This window comes from Geotrypetes seraphini, chromosome 16 (genome assembly GCF_902459505.1).
Source record: "Geotrypetes seraphini chromosome 16, aGeoSer1.1, whole genome shotgun sequence".
Taxonomy (NCBI): Eukaryota; Metazoa; Chordata; class Amphibia; order Gymnophiona; family Dermophiidae; genus Geotrypetes; species Geotrypetes seraphini.
Genome location: NC_047099.1, coordinates 39,858,926 through 39,882,042, shown reverse-complemented (window position 1 = coordinate 39,882,042; position 23,117 = coordinate 39,858,926). Strand labels below are relative to the sequence as shown.

The 23,117-nt window shown below is 40.8% G+C and overlaps 1 protein-coding gene across 1 annotated transcript; it reads right to left on the bottom strand.

Moving 5' to 3' along the window:
• Positions 1-1,858: 1,858 nt before the first annotated feature.
• On the bottom strand, positions 1,859-17,261 carry LOC117350589 (nuclear receptor subfamily 2 group F member 5-like). Its single transcript, XM_033924950.1, has 4 exons — positions 17,142-17,261; positions 16,041-16,660; positions 5,618-6,145; positions 1,859-3,384 (listed from the first exon to the last, which is right to left on the bottom strand). Exons 2-4 carry the CDS (start codon positions 16,417-16,419, stop codon positions 3,110-3,112), a joined length of 1,182 nt encoding a protein of 393 aa, XP_033780841.1. The 5' UTR covers positions 16,420-16,660; positions 17,142-17,261; the 3' UTR covers positions 1,859-3,109.
• Between the last annotated feature and the right edge of the window lie 5,856 nt (positions 17,262-23,117).

Here is a 23,117-nt window from a genome sequence, read left to right as displayed (position 1 = left end):
TTTTAAACCACAAAATATTTATCCAAATATATATTACTGCCATTGTGGATCTCTGTATATCTAACTTGGGAGGATAGTTTCACAGAATTAACCACCACTGAATCAATCCAATGACATTTTAACTTTACAGGTGTGTTTAGGGCATGGATCTAAATCATGCTGAGTCCTTGTGAGGCCGAATCAGGATTTGCCTATACCAGGAATCTGTGAACAGTGCATTAGCCCCTCACATGTATCTATGGTGGTATGAGGAGAGGAAACCCAATGCAAGATGTGAAGGAATGACTCGTAGCATCCTGATGTGGACTCTGAGCACACAGACATTCATGGAGTGGAGCTGCTGCTGCTCCAGGAAAATCCTTCTCAAAGACAGTCAGGGAGCAGGATGACAAGGTTCAAGCAAAGGGTAAGAACAATATTGGAATAATCCTGTTTATTCATAACAATAACAATTATTATTATAACACAGATCCAACCCCCCAAATGGTTTCCTTGTTTGCTTCCAGAAGTCCACAATTCACACCAGAAATATTACAAACATACAAAAAAAAAAACAATCCATCGCACAACAAGAAAACAAAAGGGAAAATATCACATTAACATTCTGGAAAAAAAAGAGCTTAGTTTATTTGATTTTATTTTTTATAGATATCCCTTTAATAGGATCACAAAGGGATATATTTTCAGTAAAGCACCTAACTGCAAAGATATGTACTTTTCAGCCAGCACAGAACAAGATCATTTTCAAATACAAGCTGTTATAGACATTAAGGATCCGATTCTCTATAAATCACTTCAAAAATTGGTGCAGCGCTAAGCGTAATTCTATGAAAGTTAGGTGCACTGTTAGCACTGCCGAAGCAATCTTAGGCATCCTAACTTTACGCTAGGGTTTTCTTCACCTAACTCGAAAACACGCCCACAATCTGCCCCTAATTAGGTAGGTGCTTTGGACCAGGCTCCTACTACATTTTATAGAATCACGTTTTTTGCCTAACTTTCACTTAATGGCAATTATGAGGTCTTATGTGCCTAATTGGTGTTGATAAAACCTATTAACCAATTAAGTTAGCTAGGTGCACCAATAAAAGTATTTGCCAGTAAGGGAATAATTCTATAAAGGAACCAGAAATGTGTAAATAATCAGAAAATCAGCGAATACATCAAAGCTAAGCGCCATTCTGTAACCTGGCTCATAGTTTGAAGATAGGCGGACAAATAGGGGGAGCTTTGGTGGGACATGAGTGAGGCACATAGTTATGTCCATAATTTATATCAGGGGTGTCAAAGTCCCTCCTCGAGGACCACAATCCAGTCGGGTTTTCAGGATTTCCCCAATGAATCTGCATGAGATCTATTAGCATACAATGAAAGGAGTGCATGCAAATAGATCTCATGCATATTCATTGAGGAAATCCTGAAAACCCGACTGGATTGCGGCCCTCGAGGAGGGACTTTGACACCCCTGGCCTATGTCATTTTATCTCCTTGTTTCTAGAGCAGACAAGGGCAACTCCGTGGGATGAACACAGAGGATCTAGAATCAGAAAATAATATTAAATATTGAACTAAGGCCAGTACTGGGCAGACTTGCACGGTCTGTGTCTGTGTATGGCCGTTTGGTGGGGATGGGCTTGGGAGGGCTTCAATGGCTGGGAGGGTGTAGATGGGCTGGAGTAGGTTTTAATGGAGATTTCGGCAGTTGGAACCCAAGCACATTACCGGCTAGAGCTTTGGATTCTTGCCCAGAAATAGCTAAGAAAAAATTTAAATTGAATCAGGTTGGGCAGACTGGATGGACCATTCGGGTCTTTATCTGTTGTCATCTACTATGTTATGTTATGTTAATGAATATGCATGAGATCTATTTGCATGCACTGCTTTCAATGCATATTCATTGGGGAAATTCTGAAAACCCGACTAGATGGCGGCCCTCGAGGAGGGACTTTGAGACCCCTGATTTATATAATACTATCATTTACAGTATATGCATTTTTTTAACCATCTAGGAATGAGCATTTCCATTATTTCCATGACTAGCATTACTCAAATCTAACATATATGTACATATATACCTGATTGTGCTAGTATTCTTTAAAGAAAAGAAAGGAAGGTGCTTACTTTCCTCTACAGAGTAGGCTCCACATAGGCACCATATAGAATTGCCCTCCACATTTGAAAATCAGGTTGTTCTGAGGGTAAATGTCAAACTCAGTCTGGATGAAACTGGAATGCACCTGGTTAGAGGCAATTTTCAGCCCATTAACCAGGTAAGACTATCCTAACTTTATCCTGGTGGGTACTGGTCTGAATATTGACTGGCACCTGGATAATATTGTTGGTGCCTGGATTAGGCCCAATGCTGAATATCCAGGTCAAATTCTGCCCACGGTGGTCAGCCCCTTAAAAATTGCTGACTACTACAAGCTGAATATTGGGCCCAAAGTAAAATGATGCAGGGGAGGGAAGGTGGTAAAGTTAAGAGCATCAAAGGCATGCCTTGTTTTCATACAGACAGGGTTGTAGTCATAATGAAAGCATGCCCATAAGCAACTTACATTATTCTATTTTTACTTTGCATAAAAGGTAGTTTAGTCTGAAAATTTGGCCCTAAGTCAGTGCTTTGTGATTATGCTTTCAGTGCTAGTGTCTGAATGTCAAAATATGAGATGAACATTTCTGGACATGCATTGGATATCAGCTGCATGAAACCCTTCAGCAAAGGCCATTTTCAGTGGCTGCTAGACCAATGAAAAGAAAACATTACAGTCATCAGGACAGAAGACTGGGTAGCATTGCATCCTGGTCATTAGATCTCAGTAAGGATGCATAAAGAGAAGATAAAGATGCTTGCTGGAATAAATTCAAGGTTATTTTTCACTTACTGTACATAGTATGAATATGGTCCTTAATACTTTCTTTTTTATCCTGCCAGTTCATGAAGGCCCAATGCAGACTCAGCTCCTTAGGAAAGATATACATTTTCAGCTTTACCATGAATTAAGTGATGCTTCTAAGAATCTCAATAGCACCAAACAAAACTGGAGAAATGTATTTTGAAGAGGTTTTGCTAGCAGTTTCTTCAGTCTGGCTAAAAGTCCCAGTCTTCTCACTGTATTGGCATGTATGGCCAGTTGAAGCTGGACCCTGAGAGAAGCATATCACGAATTAGGGTTTCAATAGGTGTCTTGCCTACAAGACGAACAAAGAAAAGTTGCTCTATGACTGGGGCCGAGACGATGCGTAGGGAAGGCAGGCGTAGCAAGAGTCGTCCAAATCTGCTGGGCTGGCTGGGGTACTGGTTACGGACATAGTCCTCTAGAGCACATTGAGACTTCTCTTGAATGCTTTCTACATGACCCAAGTCAGACAGTCCCACTGAGTCTACAGAAAAGCAAAAAAGAAGGTAAAAGAAGTGAGCCACATAAATATCTAAATCAGTACTTCTCAACCTAGTCCTTGGGACACACTAGCCCAGTGGTTCCCAACCCTGTCCTGGAGGAACACCAGGCCAATCGGGTTTTCAGGCTAGCCCTAATGAATATGCATGAGAGAGATTTGCATATGATGGAAGTGAGAGGCATGCAAATTTGCTTCATGCATATTCATTAGGGCTAGCCTGAAAACCCAATTGGCCTGGTGTTCCTCCAGGACAGGGTTGGGAACCACTGCACTAGCCTGTCAGGTTTTCAGGATATCCACAATGAATGTGCATACGTTGAAAATTTGTATAGACATAAATTATACCATGAAAATCCAACTGACTGCTGGATTACCAGGACAGGTTTGGGAAGCCCTGCTCTATAGTATATGGCTACAAGGGTCTAAATATATGCCTTTATAGCAGGCTTGTCCAACCTTTTTCTATCAGTGGCCATATTTTATATTTTGTAACATTCAGAGCCTAAATCTGCACCATTGTATTTTGTCATATGCTTCATCAAATAGTGGCAAAATACAAGCCAGTCTCTCTCTCTCATCTAGCTGCAGCGTTCATCCAGTCTACTTGCTCTCTCATGTACCCCCCCCCCCCCCCCCCCCAGCTTTACCCAGTCTTTTTCCTCTAGCTTCAGTTGCAGAACAAACAGCTCCCTGCTTCCCCAATGTGACTCAGCTCTCTGCAAATCTGAGCTGCATAGTTCAGGTTGGTCTCATGGTTTCACAAACTCTGTTTCTTGGTTTGGCTCTCTGGCGCTCCTCGTGCTTAATTGCTAAATCCTTGTTCTTGGCTTTTAGAAAATCTCTGGAACACATCTTCCAGATCTCAACTCGGCTCCCTGAGCTGGATGATTGTACCTTGACCTCTGGAGTAATATTATGTAGGCAGCCCCAACATAGTGGCTTACTGTGCGTGCATACGTCTATGCCCTAGGCTGCTGAAATATGTTCTCCCACTCAACATGTAATCTCAGAGGTTTCAAACTGTAACTCTTTGAAGGACTCACCATAAATTTTAAGGGGGTTATGGTAAGATGTACATCTGGCACCCTTTATGTGAAGTTCACAGCAGTGTCCGCTGCTCTCTTTTGGCATGTCTGTGTAGTCCGTCCATTACAATGCTGGCCCTTCAAACGTCCAAATGATCTGAATTTGGATGTTTTTGTAATTGAAAATGGAAACAAATATAGGCCTACTAAGGCTGGATGTCCTGACAGCCAAGACATCAAATAGGTAATTTAAAAAAAATTGAACATCTAACGGTTTTGAAAATGGATGCTTCTCTGCCCTGACTTTTGGATGTCTTGCGGGAAATGTCCAAAGTCAGACTTAGACACATTATCGAAAATGCAGGTGACATAATGCTATAGTTTGATTTTTTTAAAAGACCTAAAAAAAAAATAATTCATGAAAGACCTTATGGCCCTACAAGGCCATATGTGTAAGTAACAGTCATAAGCTTGTTGATGGCTATGTGCATTATTGTAAAACTATGTGAATGGGACAAGAGGACTGACGCATACAAACTAAACAGCAATCTTGCTTACTCAGCTATCTGAGAAAGTGGAATCCAGTGGAGGAAGATGACAAAAGTTGTTTTGGATAACAAGTGATATCCTAGAGGCGGGCACTATCAATGGCTGTCAGCTGTGATATATCCTAAGCCACACATGTCAAACACAAGGTCCAGGGGCCGAATCCGGCCCGCCTGGCCGTTTTATGTGGCCTGCGGTGACTGTACCACATCTAAGCGCCTGACTGTGCAGCCCCAGTCCCAGTGGCGCTCCAAGCCCCTGAACGAGCTGCCCCACTCCCAGCGGTGCTCCAAGCTCCTCACCATGCTGCCTCAGTATCCATTTGCAGGCAGAAGGACCCAAGCTAGGTTGGATCAGGGCGTTCCACACAAGTGCCTGACTGCACCAAAGGATCTATACTTCTACTAAGATACGTATTTTAATAAAAAATTCAGCCCGCGACTTAGCCTGTGTTTTAGATTTCGGCCCCTTATGTGATTGAGTTTGACATCCCTGTCCTAAGCAAAATGGATGCCATTATCCACCTGTTAATATATCCATTCCATCATATTTGTAATACCATAATATTAATACAATAGATGCTTACTCTGGATGTTTATTCTGTGGCATTCAATAGGTGTGTTTGCTTCATAGCATTCACTCACCTGGTGTAAATAAAGCAATGGCCTTCAAGCAGGAGTACTCAGCAGAATCTACATGAAGAGCCTTCAGCTTCTCCACTTGCTCCTGGAAGATGCGGATGTGGTCCATGAAAGCCACTACCCTATCTGCAGACATGGGCGAGGCATGTAAGCCTGCAGCTGCCAACAATGGTGCCACATGGAGTGGCATAGAGCACTGGGCAGCATTAAGGACAAAGAGTTCACTCCAGGTCATGCGCAGCAGGGTCACTTGGTCTGAGAGTTGGAAGTCAGGAAAGAATGGAATATTCTTGGCCCACTCAATTGCGCTGAAAAGCAGGCGAGCAGCAAGCTCACAGATGTTTTCAATGCCCATGATACTGTTTGGTTGCAGGCACTGGGCACCATAGCGAGACGTGGGATATGGTTCTGCCCGAAGAAGTAATGAGATGAATCCTGTCAGGTAGGAATGACCATTGTAAGGATCTCCATTATTTAATGGATACTGGCCAGGGCTGGTTTGAGCATGAGCCATGCGTCCACGCTGGACTGCTGTGAAGAAACAAAAGCCCAAGATTAATCTCAGAAGCTCACCAAACAGTAAAATAGAAGCTACTGGTCTAATAAAGTGAACTACAAGGAACAGAAAGGGCAGGGGTAGGTCTTTATTCACCTCACCATGTAATAGAGTGAAATAGAATGGATAGAAACCCTACAGATACAGTTCAGTAGATGGGATAAAAATGCCTTGGGGAGAGGGCTGCCTCTGCTACTAGGCAGGCTGGATACGGCCTAGGGTGACAGAATTTAAGAGATGATGGCATGCCTCTGGCATGCACAAGATTCTTCCTCCTACTTGGCATTCTGCTACCTCCTCCCATAGCAGCTCTGAACTTAAAGAAGAGAGAAGGCTGCACAGGCACTGTCCCCTAGGCACCGTAAATGCATTTCAGTTATGGAGTACTAGCACTTATGCAGGTAAATGTACACTTGTAGGCATAAGTGCTAGCAATAATATTCTATAAAGTACGCATGCAAATACAAGGGGAGAAGAATGAGTGATGCATAGGCAATGCTCCAACTTATGTGTTTCACATTCAGGTGTGTGCATACGCCAACTATAAATCCAAAGCTGCCAAGAGAGCACACTTCCCCGAACCCTACATCAGCCCTCCCCACTCCATCTCCTGGCTCTACCTCGACTCACCAAAATTCTTGGACCATAGCACCAACAAGTATTCTCCCCCTCTGGTAGCAGGAGATGTCTTAATAAAATGTCATCTTCTGCAAGCACAGGACCCGTCTCGCAATAAGAGCTGGGAGATTTTGCAGCTGTTATCTCAAAGCTGGTCCTGCAGAAGCAAGATATGACATCTTAATAATGCATCTCCAGCTGCTGTTGGGTAGGGTTGCTAACTTTTGGACTAGCCAGCTGAACATACAGTATTTACTCAGCCATTCGAGAACTGTCAACCCATCAGCAATGACGGTCTTTGCAGAAATTGGTAAAGACTGATTAGAAAGGGTACCCAATTCATCATAAATAAGTTTTGTCACAGGCTTATGGGTCCTGTCTGACCTGCTGCATACCACTACAGTATCATCGGTTTGCTGACCTGATGAGTCGTCTGAAACAGCAGGCATCCTTTCACTATCAGCTGTATACCAATTAAAGGTACAGCAGTAATAGCGTTTGCCAATAGGTTATCAACTGTGGAACCGCTCAGTTCAGGCTCAGGTTCAGGTTCACTGGTTGTTTCAGATAAATTTGGCATTGCTTCTATAGGAAATACATGAGGTGCGTCAGATAGACATCATTAAGATCCTCTGCATTCTAGCATTTCTTCAGTGTCTTAATTAGTGACCCATTTGTGAAGCATCTCACTAATTCAATCGGATCTAGGCCTTCTGATGCTGGTGGGTCCATACAGTATTCCATTTAAAATGTGAAATCCTCAAGCTTTGAAAATTCTGCAGGGTGATCTAAGTCACAGCTTTCTTGTTCATTCTGTGAGCAAGTTTGATGTCTTAACTTTTGTTTGTATTTTGCTATTGTTGTAGAATTTTCAATTTGTGGCAATTGGACTGATTGACCTGTGGGGAGGAGGTGATTACTGCGTAGAGTTTTCTGAGGACATTTTCCACTTTCAAGTGTCAGTTTGGCAATTGAGTCACTACCGCATAGGGCTCTTTGCACCAGCAGTTTGATAACTTGTGCTTTGCCTGGGATGTCCCAGATGCAGCTCTTGGCTTTTGATTCAGACGTCATAGTGGAGTTCATTGCCTGTATTTTGTTTGTCAGCTGTCGCCAGAGCTGCTCGATATGCATCATTGAGTTGCTGTTTGAGATTCTGAATGTATTCAACATGGCTGTTCAATAAATATGCTATGTCTTATTGTATGCTAGATTCTTGTCCACTTTTTTTCATAATAGCCATAATGGACTGGTTAAATGAAGCTGTATTTAACGAGTCTAGTGAGAATATAAAATTGACTCCAATAATAAAAAATCAAAAACAAAAGATGTAAGATATCGCAATTTATCAACTGGTAGCTTCAAAACCATTGTTTACTAAGTTAATGGAAGGTTGGGTTGCAATGAAATTGACACAATATTTGGACAAATTTGATTTATTGCATCCAATAAATTCAATCAGGGTTCAGGTCTGGTTTTAGTACTGAGACCTTGCTTTGTTTGCTAGTGGCTAAATGCAGATCATTACTTATCAAACCCTTTTTCAAGTGCGCCACTTTGTTGTACTGTCACATCTGGATTACTGCAACTCCCTCTATGTGGGTCTAAACCAGACATGAGCAGCTCTGGTTCTCGAGGGCCGGAATCCAATTGGGTTTTCAGGATTTCCCCAATGAATATGCATTGAAAGCAGTGCATGCAAATAGATCTCATGCATATTCATTGGGGAAATCCTGAAAACCCGATTGGATTCCGGCCCTCGAGGACTGGAGTTGCCCTTGTCTGATCTAAACTCTACTCTCCTGAACCAAACTACAGATGTTTCAAAACACGGCGATCAGACTAATAAGCAAACTAAAAAAATTTGACTCCATCTCATCTTACTATAAGAACTTACACTAGCTACCCATCAAAACTCGTATCCCCTTCAAACTATCATGTATAATGTTCCAAATCCTATATGCAAAAAACGCTGACCCACTCATAAACTTATTCGTCAATTCCTGGTCAACATCAACCAGAAAACTGGAATCACTTTCCTTCTATCTCCAAGTTTGTTCATATCTTACTATTCCGCACCAAGGGCAAAACCTGGGTAGCTTACAATCTAAAATCAGATCAAGCAAGAAATAAATACATAAAATCATTTACTGCATAATAGTAAGGTCAAAAGATTAGAGGAGAAGGTAAACACATTAGGTAAAAACTTCTTGTGTCAAGTAGAAAATTTTCTAGTGCAGATAGCCACTATTTATTTTAACAGATGTCAGAAAAAAAGAAATGTTTAAAAATCAGCTTTTGTTAGCAGTCTAGAATTCCAAACCTTTTACGGAAAAAATAACAGCTCTAATATGTTCATGAATGATTTTTAATGTGATGGAATGATAAAACGTTTTTGATTTTCTGTTCTGAGAGTTCTCGAAAGTGTATATGGATTTAAAAAAACATGCCAGAAAAAAAGGGTCACCTGTCATTAATACTTTAAAAGTCAATAAAAGTATTTTGTAAGTAATATGGTGATTAATAAGCAGCCAGTGGGCTGCTTTCAAGAATGGAGTAATATGATCAAATTTACAGATATTATATATTAGCAGCTAATATAATACTTCAGATTATACAAAATACAGCTATCCAGCTTTTAGTATATGCCGGCATAAAGAGCATTACAATAGTCCAGTTGCTGGATCACTAATGAGTGTATAGGAGTGGGCCTTAGGCACCTGGGCCATCTGGAGTCTTAGGCCTCCTTCCCAGTGCATTCTGGGATGTACTGGGAGTGGCCTAAGCTGGTTGACATCACGGTGGGGCGGTTCCCTGCCATGGCCGCTCAGCTGATGGCGGCAGGGGTATTCCCTTGCTGCAGTCATCAAGTTTCAAGTTTATTTAAAAAAATTTTAAACCGCTTAATCAGGTTTCTAAGTGGTGTACAATATAAAATTTACATAAAAACAGATTAAAAATCAGGGGTACTAGACAAAACCAAAGTGGCTTAGAGGGACGTGCTCCTGCCACAAAGACCCCCCGCTGGTTCACCAGGTACCTTGGTAGGCCCAAAGGGAAGGGGGAAACTGGGGGTTGGGAGGGAGATTAAAGGGTTGGAGCCTGGAGAGAGAAGAGTCGCATGTGACTTGCAAGCCACAGGTTGCTGACCTCTGGCTTAAGGTGATATGAACATGTGCCTTAGTTGTTCCCCTAATCTTATAGGAGGCTAGAAGTATGGAAGAAACACCACCATCATGACTGGCATTGGAGCCCAGTGCAGAAATTAGGGTGGGGTCCTTTGTAGAGATGGGGCCTTAGGCAGCTGTCCAGCTTGTCATTTCCTAAAACCATCCCTGTTTATTATGAAATCCATGTTCATGTACATTGCTTGGCTGTTTGAGTTAAAGCTTGTAAATTAAATCCCACTGCTCTACTGGAAGAGTTACAATTATCAACATTATCTGGGGAGGACAGAAGGCAGTTGGGATGGAAAGCTTAACAATACAGTAAAGTATAACAGGTGAGGTGACCTTAATTAATTTGCATGATAAACCACTTCTCAGAGATGCATTAAGCAGTTTGCATTAAAAGTTGAACTATACTATTATATCAATTTCAATGCATAAACCCAACACTAAAAAAAAAATACAATACAAAAACAAAGGGATCATAGACTGCAAAAACACATTTGATATGCTCAATACCAAACACTTGATAAAGGATTATGGCATAAAAAGTAAACATTAGAACGTTTAATCAAAAGAATCACACTGCATAAAGTTCCGGTGAGGACGGTCACCACACATGATTCTAACGTGTGGCATTCTGAGGAACTTAATGTGATTTGAAGATAAGTTTAGTGGTGGACATTAATTTGATGATATATTAGAATTGAAACCTTTGTGCACATGTACAGTTTGAATGTTCAATAATATGGCACATGTACAAACTTCCATTAATCAGAAGACTTTCAGTTTCTCGGACCAACAAAGAACAATACTTACCAATAGACCTACCCTGTATGATGTTACACAGGGCAATTCCACAGCTCCCTCTTGGGGTGAACTAGAGATTTCAATACCAAAAAAGGCATTTAGGGCTTTCCTGGAGTTCAGGAAGTTGTTTTCATAAATTTTTGAGGCAAAGAAGAAAAACACTTTTATGAGCGGAGGCTACAGATAAGGATGGAAGCTGAGGCAGAGGCAACACGGACAAGTGCCTAGGGTAACAGACCAAAGAGGAGCATGTGTGCACAGAATGATTTTATTCCATTTTGCAATTTATAAATGAGTAAAAACAAAAGAGGGTCTCTATGGCTTTCCAGTCTTTAGGATCTCTGACCACTTTCTCCCCCCCTCCTCCCCCATTCTGAGATCTGCTGCCTGTTAAATCTGGTCCTCTTTGTGAGGATTGCGAGGTATGATTAGGCCTTTCTAAAGTGACTCCAGCACCAAAGAGAGTATTTTAAACTCACAACATAACTCAACAGGACACCAAGGCAACTTCCATAAAACCATTTATATGTTTCTATGGGAAAAGAGACATACTTTCTTGAATTCCTCACCAGAATTTCTGATTCTTCTCCATGGCACAGAAAAGTTGGTTGACCCCCCAAAAAAACCTGGTTCATAGAAAAACAACAGAAGCAGTCAGTGAATACTGAAAGATGCCAGCTTCTGACCTACAAAGGTCCCCTTCTCCATCAATGTTACTCTTCAGTAGTCCTACTAGCCTTATCTACTTCTTGGTGGCCCAGAGCATTGCTTTTATGGAAGTGGGCTAGCATTGTGCTATCTTCCTTTTTTTTCTGGTATGTTGATGTATTGCACTCACCTGAATAGAGAAGGTGATAGGAATCCCAACACCTTAAATTCTTAAACATCAGCCCTACCCAACCTCATTCTTTGCGTTTCTTGAACTAATAGTATTTGTCTTGCAGGTATTGAAGGGAGGTGTGGAGTTTCTATATTTTGTAAAGAACAGGGGTCTTAACATTCTAGTTAAAGGTCTGCATGGGAACGGGGATCATGGGAATCCTGCGAGTCCCCTGGGGGTCCCGCGGGAATCCCCCCTAACCCATGGGGACCCCCCTCTGGCCCACGGGACTCCCACGGGGATGGAAGGCTTTGGAAGCACAGTTTGTCCATATAATATAATGGACACGTCAGCCTTAGTAAAAGAGGGGATTTATAAGTTAATTACCTGAACAGAAAACAAAAAAGGGTTCCACCAAAGAGATTCCACAAGGAAAACAGCAGCGCAAACACAAAAGAAACTGTGGAATTGATGATCCTGTCAGAAGTAATTGCTGCTTTTTATGGGGACGGGCGGGGATGGAGGTAATTCCTTGCGGGGACGGAGAGGATCCTGACGGGGACGGGTGGGGACGGAGAGGATGCTGGCGGGGATGGGTGGGATTTCTGTCCCCGCGCAACTCTCTAATTCTAGTTTGTACTGTTTCTCAAAAGCATCTCACCAAGACAGTGATAAAACTAGTTCATAGCGCCAAGACTACATGTACCAAGGAAAAAAGCAACTCAAATAGATGCAAGAATCAGATTTCCAAGTATCTATTGGACGTCTGGGATACAAACTTCTGAAAGGCATCACTTGAGAATGAAAAGCAAATCCACTGCTTGATTAACACACAATAATACTTGGAAGAGTTGTCAGTTCTTACAGTCCATTGGGGATTTGTGGTATTCTGTGCAGTCAAAGTGAATTCATGCATTTAATCCATTATTACGTAGATTGAACTGTGGTTGCAGAAAACAGAAGCTTTGCTCAATAAATATTATTTTCACAGGCACAGAATGGGAAAGAAGTTCTTTTTGAATAATACCCAAAATATAAAGGGAACTGTTGCATCACCTAGCTAAAATCACTTTACCTGTCAGAAAAGTTTCCTATATCAAAAACACACACACTCACACAAAGTCTACAAGAACAAGTAGCATTATATAGGTATTTATAATGCTAACTTGCTTAGCTGTTCACAATTTTGTTTCTTTTTTTTCATTTAATATTTTGATAACAAAAGAGACATATAGGAATTTTAATTCCCCGTTTGAATAACTTGAACTGTGAACAATTGCCAGCCATCACTGAGAGATTTTTGCAGCATAATTTTATAACAGTTGGGGAACTAAATGTTTAAAATGCTCTTTTATACTGACAAAGTTTGCCAGGATCAGTCAAGTCACCAGTTTGTGATATCAGTTTCTGCCGGTATCAATTTCTAAACTAGTGTGAAATTTAAACAGCAAAGATATCAAAACTGAGTAATTTTAGAGCAGATCTGTTTTGAGCCTATGTAATAAACGATGCCTATGTATTTTTTACAAAATACTGTAATAAACTGAAACTAGCAACATTTATAGCAGCTTGGATGCACAATCAGGTATATTTTGAAAGAATGTGTGTATTGGTGACTTTGCCTACAGCCACACCCATCTCTGTCCTAGAACATGCGTGTTACATAGAAGTACATGCTTTCTTGTAATTGTGCCTATATTTACAGAGGTAAGCCTTGGGGTAATTTTATAAAAGGCTTTTTATTCATAGAAAAAAAGTTTATAAAATTGTTCACTAAAAAGGTAAAAAATCTATTTAAAGTTATACAAATTCTCAGTGGTGGAAAAACAAGTGTTGCTTTGAAAATATATATTCTTTTAAGACATGCTATTTAACCCGAGTGGCATAAATATTCAATATAACACAATATACTATAATCCACTCAATCGGAGAGGTGCAAAGAACATTCCTGCATTCCTATACAGTCTCTTTTCCCATTTCCTATTTAACCATACCCCCAAATCATACCTTTTTTGTAATTAAAGTAGCCAAAGTTTACACGTTAACTTGCCATAAACATTAAAAAAACCACATTTATGGGACATTGCTGCCAAATGTGCTTCTGGGTTATTCTGGGGCAAAGAGCAAAATAGATGTTCAGCAGGAAAAAAAAAGGGTAAAATTTATTCTTGTTGAAGGTTGGAATAAAATCATATCAAATACATTTTCTGATTTAGTGGTGAAAATCAAATTTGGGTAGACAGAAATTGATCCAGAAATTTAATCTCATTTTCCTCTCTGCTCAATTCTTTAGCTTCCAGAACCCATCACAGGGGAGGATAAGTTATCTCTCACTTTTTATGTTACTCCCAAACATTTGTCTGGAGAGTACGAGATAAAGGAAGCGTTTAATTTTTTTCCCACCTAGTGTGTTTACACAAATACAAACATACTACACTGTATTTTTTTAAGTAGTTTGGCTATTGCAATGCTCAGCATGGACTCCCATAATTCAGTTAATCTGTTATCTGTCAGGAAATCTCTAAAGCAAATGGAAAAAATAGCTGCATGCATACCTTAGCTGTTTCATCCATTTCCTATGAATAAAAGAAAAATCTTTTTCTTCATCAGGATAGGATAGAAAGTGAAACAAGTGAACCGATATATACATGTCTGAACTTAGGAGCTACTGAGAAAATGATTCCTTCTTGACACACACCATGTCTTGACAAGGTACTTTTTCCTAATATTCTTATTGGTAATCGTTTATGTAAATTGTCCATTAGACTGTTCATATTTAATCAGATGAATTTAAAAAATAGAAATGTTCTCTAATCAGTTGACCTTCAGATTAGAAATTGTAAAAACTCTGCCAGTCAATACGTCAGGCTCCGTCTCTAGCAGGATTCAAATCCAGCTCTCTACGCTTAACTCCCACTCACTGTCAGATACCTTCACCCATTGCATCATCCCCAAGCCTGAGATGTCCTGTCTGACTGTCCGCATTAGCTTGTAAACTCTTCTGAGCAGGAACTGTCTATTGAATGTTAATTGTGCAGTGAAGAAATGATAAATCATCGTAGTAGTGGCTAATGTAATCCTCGTTGATGTACCTCCGTTCCTTTTTTCCTGCTGAGAACTTGGGAGTTTTGGGGTGGGCGGGGGCGCAGGTTGGAAGTTATTAGAAAAGTAGACATCAAATATGGTATTTTTTGGGCAATCGTAAAACTAGACAGCAAGCAAAATAACCAAACATTAGGGGGATACAGGAAGGTAGTAAATCCAATGTAATAATATTAGAGCAAGAAGCAAACAAAATAAAGTTAAAGTATCCATTTCTCTTTATCACTCCTCTTTCATTTTTTTTAAAGAACATAAAAAGACACCCAAAAGCTCAGCTCAACAGGACATGAAAAATTTGAGAACCAAGCTGAAAATATGTTGGGGGGGGGGGGAGTTTTCAAAAACGCAAAAAAAAAGCCAGAACCTGGAGATGAAACCAGATTTTAGGAACCTGGCACTCCGGAGAAATACTGCTACCAACGAAGTTCAGGGAAAGAGGGGGCATATGTTCAACTTTTGAAATGTGATCATAAAAGCAATAACGATAAACTGTAAAAAAAAAAATCCTATTCACTTTTTTATTCCAGATTAAGTTGTTCCTGGTCCGAAACTAAATTTTCAAGTAAAACTTCTGTTTGAATCTAAATACATCTGACCAGTGAAATTCTATTTTTTTTTTACTTGAGGTAAATAGTATATCGGAACTCGTATAAGCCAGGAAATATCTCAAGTGCCAGCTAAAAATGGCAGATACATCATTAAATAAAACGGGATAGAAAGTGGAGCTTCTGTTATTCTGTCAGGTCTAACCCTAGTTTTTTTTTTCAGGCAATAATTATTTAAGTTTCTTTAATTTGGATTTTATGTACTAAATACATCCAAACCTAAAATTGTCATTTCAGAAACATGTTGTAAACTGTCCATGAGTAAAAAAAAGAAGGTGCATCGTTTGAACATTTCGTTGGCTATGTACGGTTTCCAGCCGTTCTCAAACTTTTGTTTCATGAAATAGAGAAATAATTAAAACTGGTTTGAATTGGATTAGGATTTGGTGGTAACATTGTAAAAAAAAACAACAAAACGATTAATGGTATTCCGAGTTAAAAACATGATTTTTAAATGATTTATTTTTTTAGAGTGTGAAAAAGTGGAAAGTTGAAGGTGGAAAAGCAAAGTGGCAGAGCAGATTTTTACAGTGCATCAATTCTGGATGTTCCAAGTTTCCCTAAAATTATTTCCTATTGAAAGTTACCAGTTCTCTTCCCCCACCATCCCCATTAGCAAGTAAAGTATAGATATCTATTTTCCCTTCCGCTCAATTCTCCAGCTTCCAGAATCCATCAATCTCCCAGTTTTACCAATGTAGATCTCATGGCATTTTTCAGGGTGATTTGTGTTTCTCTCCGGGCTTACCTTCCCTTCTCATGCCCACCTTCAGGCACTTCTTCAGGCGGCAATACTGGCACTGGTTGCGGTGGTGCTGATCGATGGGGCAGTCGCGGTTCCCCCGGCAGGTGTAGCTCAGGTTCCTCCTCACCGATCGCTTAAAGAAGCTTTTACAGCCCTCGCAGGTGAACTGGCCATAGTGTTTGCCGCTCGACTTGTCGCCACATACCATGCAGTCCACGTTGGGGGCGCCCTTATCCCCCGAATGAACCGCCTCCATCCCCACGCCAGAGCCTTTGGGGGTGCCGGGCGGTTGGGGAGTTCCTCCAGGGTCCCGATTGCACAGCCCCGCCTGGTTATTTCCCGGAATATCCTCCTGCCACGGATTCACCACCATTGCCATCATACGAAAAGGAGGAAACCCCCCAAATGTCAATTTGCTTTCTCAACGACAGATCCAGAGATCAGGAACAAAAGTGAAGTCGTTTTTATTCTGTCTGCAGAGTTGCTTTTGCTGTTGCTTCCAACAAATGTACAATGACTTTGAAAATAGGTCCCACTGTTCTTTAAAACAACAAACATGAGATCCGCTGCTTCGGTCAAAGTTGTCACAAGGAGAAAAGCATCCCAACAGTTGACATTTGAGTCTATTAAAATGAAACAAACAACACAAAAAGAGCATCAGATACCATCCTGGTAATAGAAGAATTTCATTTTTTCACAAGAAGTAAATCTGAACATTTAAGAGAAACCACCAAATTGCAATTCAAGATACAAATTGATCAAATAATTTTCTAAAATCAAGATAGCAGAAAGCGGTGCATTTATTGTAAATCGGAACAAGTAGGATTCGTGGCTGGGTCCCAGACTAGACTCACCGAAGTTTTGGGTAACAGGGTCGGATTCTCCCCTCTTAGAAGCTCTTGTCTTGTCAGCAGGGAACGAAAACTATGACTATTCTTACCCTGGAGAGAGATTCTCTCTCCTTTGAAATCAGGGCTCTGGCCAGCTCTGAAATTCTCTCTTTCTAGACAAAGAGGGAGAATTGCTCTAACAATAATAACCGACCCCTGTTTTCTGCAAGCAAAATAACCAAGTAGTAGCAGGAGCAACCCAGATTGTACAGACCTGCCTTCTTTTTCAGCCCAGATCCTTTTCCCGGGAATATTTTTTGAAAATATCAGTTCAAGGAATAAAAATGCATTTGCAAAACATGCACGAGAAGAAAAAAAAACTTTTAAAGTGAAAGAACTGCTCAGGGTTGCATGATTTTCCCTGGTGCACCTGCCCCGCCCCTTTTGGAGGAGGGGGGAGACAATGTGACTGCGATCACGTGGCAGCTGTCGAACTCGACTCCTAAGCTAAGCTAATAAGGCCACAGCTTCCATATAAGGCAACTGTAGCAATGAGGCATAAGCGCAAGACGCGGTGACATTCTGAGCTAGCTGATTGGCTAGGAAAGAGAGGGACTGAAGCATGTTAGTTGGCTGAGCTAGCTGATTGGCTAGGAAAGAGAGGGACAAGCATGTTAGCATGTTATGTGGCTGAGCTAGCTGATTGGCTAGGAAAGAGAGGGACTGAAGCATGTTATTTGGCTGAGCTAGCTGATTGGCTAGGAAAGAGAGGGACTGAAGCATGTTAGCATGTTATGGGGCTGAGCTAGCTGATTGGCTAGGAAAGAGAGGGACTGAAGCAGATTAAACCTGCATGAAGCAGCAATTAAAATTCCAGTGGTTCTCTACCCAGCCAGTCAGGTTTTCAGAATACCCACAATAAATATTCATGAGATAGATTTGCATACAATTGAGGCAGTGAATGTAAGCTTATTCTTATGCATATTCATTATGGCTGTCCTGAAAACCTGATTGGATGGGTGTGTCCTGAGGACTGGGTTGAGAACCCCTGCTCTGGTTCCTCAATTCCTTCTAGAAGACACCGAACCAGTCTGGTTTTCAAGATGTCCTTAGTGAATATGCACAAATTAGATTTGCATATATTCTCCATTGCATATAAGTTTCTTTCCTGCAAACTGGACTGGTTGAGTGAGGGTTACCCAGAAGAGGGTTTGGGACCCAGTGTCCTAAATACTTTTATGGGCAAGCTAGATGGTCTATTTTCATTTGCCATCTACTACATTACTGTTTCTCTGGCTTTCTTCTGGTTTCCCTACAGCTAAGAACACTAATTTATTTAACTTAATTTGTTACATGGAAACTGGACTTATAGGACCAGTGGTATTCCCTCTCAGTCCTTAGGGGGTTTCTGTCAGGTTCCTGTGACCTGGCTTGGCCTCTGTGGAAACAGTTAGATGGGCCATTGGTCTGACCAGTATGGGTATTTGTTCTTAAAGGGTCAAGTTTTCAGAATATCCCTAATGAATACACATGAAATTTGCTTGCATACTACCTCCATTTGAGGCCATGGAACTAGTTGAGGCAAAAACAGTGACAGAATTCCAAAACAAGGGATTCCTATATAGAAAGAGGATGAAATCAAAGCCAAATGAAATGACCTTCACACGTTAAACAAGGCTATTTATTTTTATTTAAAAAATTTATAATCAAACTTAAAACAAAATCAAATATGAATGTTTACATGTTGCTTTCTGTGATTTATTACAGTGTATTAATCTCACAGATGATGTAGTCAATACAAGAGAGCCTAAGCCATAACACCTCACAGTTCTATGCGGTTCACATAAGAGAAAACTGTACATTTACAGCGGAGTACATATTTAAACAATACAGGTTGACATTCAATTAATATAATTTCCCAAAAACTGTCTAAACAAACAGGTTTTCAAAAATTTCCTATAATGCTGACGTCAGAGGGAAGTCTTCTTAGTCAACCGTGGGCCGAATGTAGGAACCGTGGCTTTGTGAAGTGCGGCTGGGAGGAGAGAACCAACCAGAAAGAGTAAACGCCCACAGGAGAGAGGCACAAACTTGGGACACGAAATGGAGGGAAGGAGGGAGAGGGGCACATTGGGACATTAGAAAGAGGACATGTGTTGGGACACAGAAGGATGGGAGGGAACTCAAGCCATGGAAGGAGGGAGGAGGCATGAACTTGGGACAGTTAGCGAAGTTAAAAAAGGGAGTGTCAAAAAAAAAAATTGGCAGAAGAATATGGTTAAGGAACATCAATGATATCCAACATAAAAAGACAAAGTGATACTATTGTTAACTACATTTCAGTTCTTAGAAAATAGGAAGGGAGTTGTTCCAAAAAAAACATGAAAAGGTCAACTAATGAACAGGTAGATAAAGTTCTATGGTTTTTGCAAAAAAGATCATTGGACCATCCAATTTCTAGGCCAATTTTAGCTGAAAAGGTAATGTTTTTTAATCAGCAACTTCATGGAGATTCTGAATTCAAAGCTTCGAAATTTTAAACACTGCCATGGAATCAGGCAGATTGAAATTCATGGTGAAAATCTTTCTGCAAATTTACCAGCAGCTAATGATGTTCATGTCCAATTTAATGACATTATCAAAAACTATGATCCTGATTGTGTCTATAAAGCAGATGAAACAGGTCTGAATTGGAAATCACTTCCCAGTAAATCTGTGGTTAGTTGTAAGGAGCAGTCAGCTCTTAGGTTCAAGTCATCTAAAGAATGTGTCACACTGTTGGTGGGGGGGGGGGATGCAAATGGAAGTCATAAGTTGGAGTTATTGCTAATTGGTAAATCCAAAACCCCTCGTGCTTTCAAAAATGTACATAAGCTCCCACTGTTATACAAAAGCCAAAAGAACGCCTGGATGAATAGTGAAATTTTCTTTGACTGGTACAACTGCTTCATACCAGAAGTGAAAAGATTTCAGCTTCATACAGGAAAAGAAGGAAACATCATTTTATTGTTGGACAATGCACCATCACATTCTACGGCTGAGAGGAAGGTGGATTCAAAATGCTTTTTCTTCCTCCAAATGTGACATCTGTAATACAGTCAATGGATCAAGGAGTTATTGTTTCCTTTCCTTGAAACAACTTTACGGGAAACAGTTATTACAGAAACTTCTATTGGCTGATATTGATGATGAAAGTGGTATGATTCAATTCATAAAATAATTGAATATAAAAGATTGCTCATACATGGTTGCTGATGCTTGGAAATCAATTAAAAACAAACCCTAAAAAATGCATGGAACATTATTCTAGACAAATCAGAAAGACATGGCGATGGAGAAGATGATGTCCTTAAAAACATCACAGAATGTTCTACAGGTTCTTGGCTGCTCTTACTGTGATGTACAGAATGTCAGCGCATGGATATGCTGCGACGCTAATGATCCAGGGTATCAGATCATAACAGATGATGAAATTGTAGAATCAGTACAAGACAAGGAACAGGAGGAATCAGAAACGTTTGTCAACCAGCAGGTTACTGCTGATGTTGGACCAACACAGGCAGAAGCTTTGAATGTTTAAATACAGCAATGACTTGGCTAGAAAAGCAAGTCGAGAGCGGTGTGACCCAGCTCCTTTGTCTGAAGAGTCAACATGATCTTGCAGCACAAAAACAAAACACAGCATTGAAGCAATTAAGAATTAACATAAGAACATAAGCAATGCCTCCACTAGGTCAGACCTGAGGTACATCATGCCCAGCAGTCTGCTCAAGCGGCGGCCCAACAGGTTCAGGACCTGTGCAGTAATCCTCTATCTATACCCCTCTATCCCCTTTTCCAGCAGGAAATTGTCCAATCCTTTCTTAAACCCCAGTACCGTACTCTGCCCTATTACGCTCTGGAAGCGCATTCCAGGTGTCCACCACACGCTGGGTAAAGAAGAACTTCCTAGCATTCGTTTTGAATCTGTCCCTTTTCAACTTTTCCGAATGCCCTCTTGTTCTTATATTTTTCAAAAGTTTGAAGAATCTGTCCCTCTCTACTCTCTCTATGCCCTTCATGATCTTATAAGTCTCTATCATATCCCCTCTAAGTTTCCTCTTCTCCAGGGAAAATAGACCCAGTTTCTCCAATCTCTCAGCGTATGAAAGGTTTTCCATCCCCTTTATCAGATGTGTTGCTCTCCTCTGAACCCTCTCGAGTAACGCCATATCCTTCTTAAGGTACGGCGACCAATATTGGACGCAGTACTCCAAATGCGGGCGCACCATCGCCCGATACAACGGCAGGATAACTTCTTTCGTCCTGGTTGTAATACCCTTCTTGATTATACCTAGCATTCTATTTGCTTTCTTAGCGGCCGCTGCACACTGTGCCGTCAGCTTCATTGTCATGTCCACCATTACCCCCAAGTCCATTTCTTGGGTACTTTCATTCAATAACATCCCTCCCATCGTATAGCTGTACCTCGGGTTTCTGCTTCCCACATGTAATACTTTACACTTCTCAATGTTGAACTTCATCTGCCATCTCGTCGCCCATTCCCCTAGTTTGTTCAGGTCCCTTTACAATTCTTCGCAGTCCTCTTTAGTCCAAGCTCCACTAAATAGTTTGGTGTTGTCCGCAAATTTTATTATCTCACACTTCGTCCCTGTTTATAGATCATTTATGAATATATTAAATAGCAGCGGCCCGAGCACCGAGCCCTGCGGGACCCCACTCGTGACCCTCCTCCAGTCCGAGTAGTGGCCCTTCACTCCTACCCTCTGTTTCCTACCCGCCAACCAATTATTTCCTTTTTTTTTACAAATACAGCACTGTACTGTAGTTTGTTATTATTTTCCCCTTTCTTGTTGAAAATAAAAAATAATGTTCAACATGCAATGCTCAGAATGTGTGCTCTGTTGAAAAAGATATGTCCAATCATCTGGATTTATCTTTATCCAGAGTGGACTACCCTCTGCCAAGGTTAGCCTGGATATTCGGCATTCCACTGTATGTGTATTCCACTGATACAGGCAGAATTGCATCCCACATCAGTACAACTCTATTTCACACTTGCAGGTAAGCATGTCCATCAGTGTGTTGGGTTTCGCCTCCAGTTTTGCTCTGCCCACAAAAACATTGCTGGCTTGTTCCCACACAGATTTCATAAGAACATAAGAAACGCCTTCACCGGATCAGACATTAGGTCCATCTAGTCCGGTGACCCGCACACGCGGAGGCCAAGCTAGGTGCTCCCTGATGGAGACCTTGATTACCCGTATCCCTCAATGTGATTTGCAAGAAGGTATGCATCCAACTTGCGCTTGAATCCCAAAATGGTAGTCTCTATCACAACCTCCTCCAGGAAAGCATTCTAAGCATCCACCACTCGCTGTGCGAAACAAAACTTCCTGACATTTGTCCTTGACTTGCCGCCCCTCAGTTTGAGTCCCTGACCTCTTGTTCATGTAACATTTGACAATGTGAATAAAGGTGCTTCTTGCTCTATTTTGTCGAATTCTTTTAGTATTTTAAAAGTCTCTATCATATCCCCTCGTAGTCTCCTCTTTTCGAAGGTGAACAGTCCCAGTTTTCCGATGTGTTCTTTGAAGCTCAAATTATCCATTCCTTTTACTAGTTTCGTGGCTTGCCTCTGTACCCTTTCTAGCAGAGTTATATCCTTCTTTAGGTATGGTATAACAGGACTACTGAATCTTGGATGTGCTTTATAGCACTGAGCAAGTAATCCAGTCATTAGGTCACTGACCAGTTCATCAGTGCTGTACTTTCATCTGTCTTGATCTTTGACGTCTCTCAAATATAACCCGTATCTAATGAGATCCCTAATAGTTGATAGCTCAGCTACAGGTAGTTAGTTCTCTGCCTGATCCACCAAATTAAGTAAATGAGTGAGCTTGCAGTCTTATTTTTCTTTTGGGTATTTTCAATATTAGATTATCGCTAGGTTGAAAACCTGTGAATGAGAAAATAAAACTAATGTGTTAGTGTCAATATGGGTAAATAAGATAAATTGATATCTGGGGCACAAAAGGCATTAATACGCATTGCAAACACATCAAGAGGGACATTTTCAAAACATACGTCTAAGTCCGACTTGGACGTATGGCGCTGGACGTCCAAAGTCAGCAGAAAGAAAATACCCATTTTCGAAAAGCAAACCAGTGGACGTCTATCTTTATATCATATTTTCAAACAAAATTTTGTCAAATCCAAATGCCCAGAACAAGACCATTTGCAAGTGGGA

What these genes read in the sequence shown, in the direction of transcription:
- LOC117350589 (XM_033924950.1), bottom strand. Translation starts at nt 16,419, where the DNA reads ATGATGGCAATGGTGGTGAATCCGTGGCAGGAGGATATTCCGGGAAAT. An exon ending in GGTGGGCATGAGAAGGGAAG is followed by an intron (nt 6,146 to 16,040) that starts GTAAGCCCGGAG and finishes GTTTCTTCACAG; the next exon opens with CAGTCCAGCGTGGACGCATG. An exon ending in CATTGCTTTATTTACACCAG is followed by an intron (nt 3,385 to 5,617) that starts GTGAGTGAATGC and finishes GCTTTTCTGTAG; the next exon opens with ACTCAGTGGGACTGTCTGAC.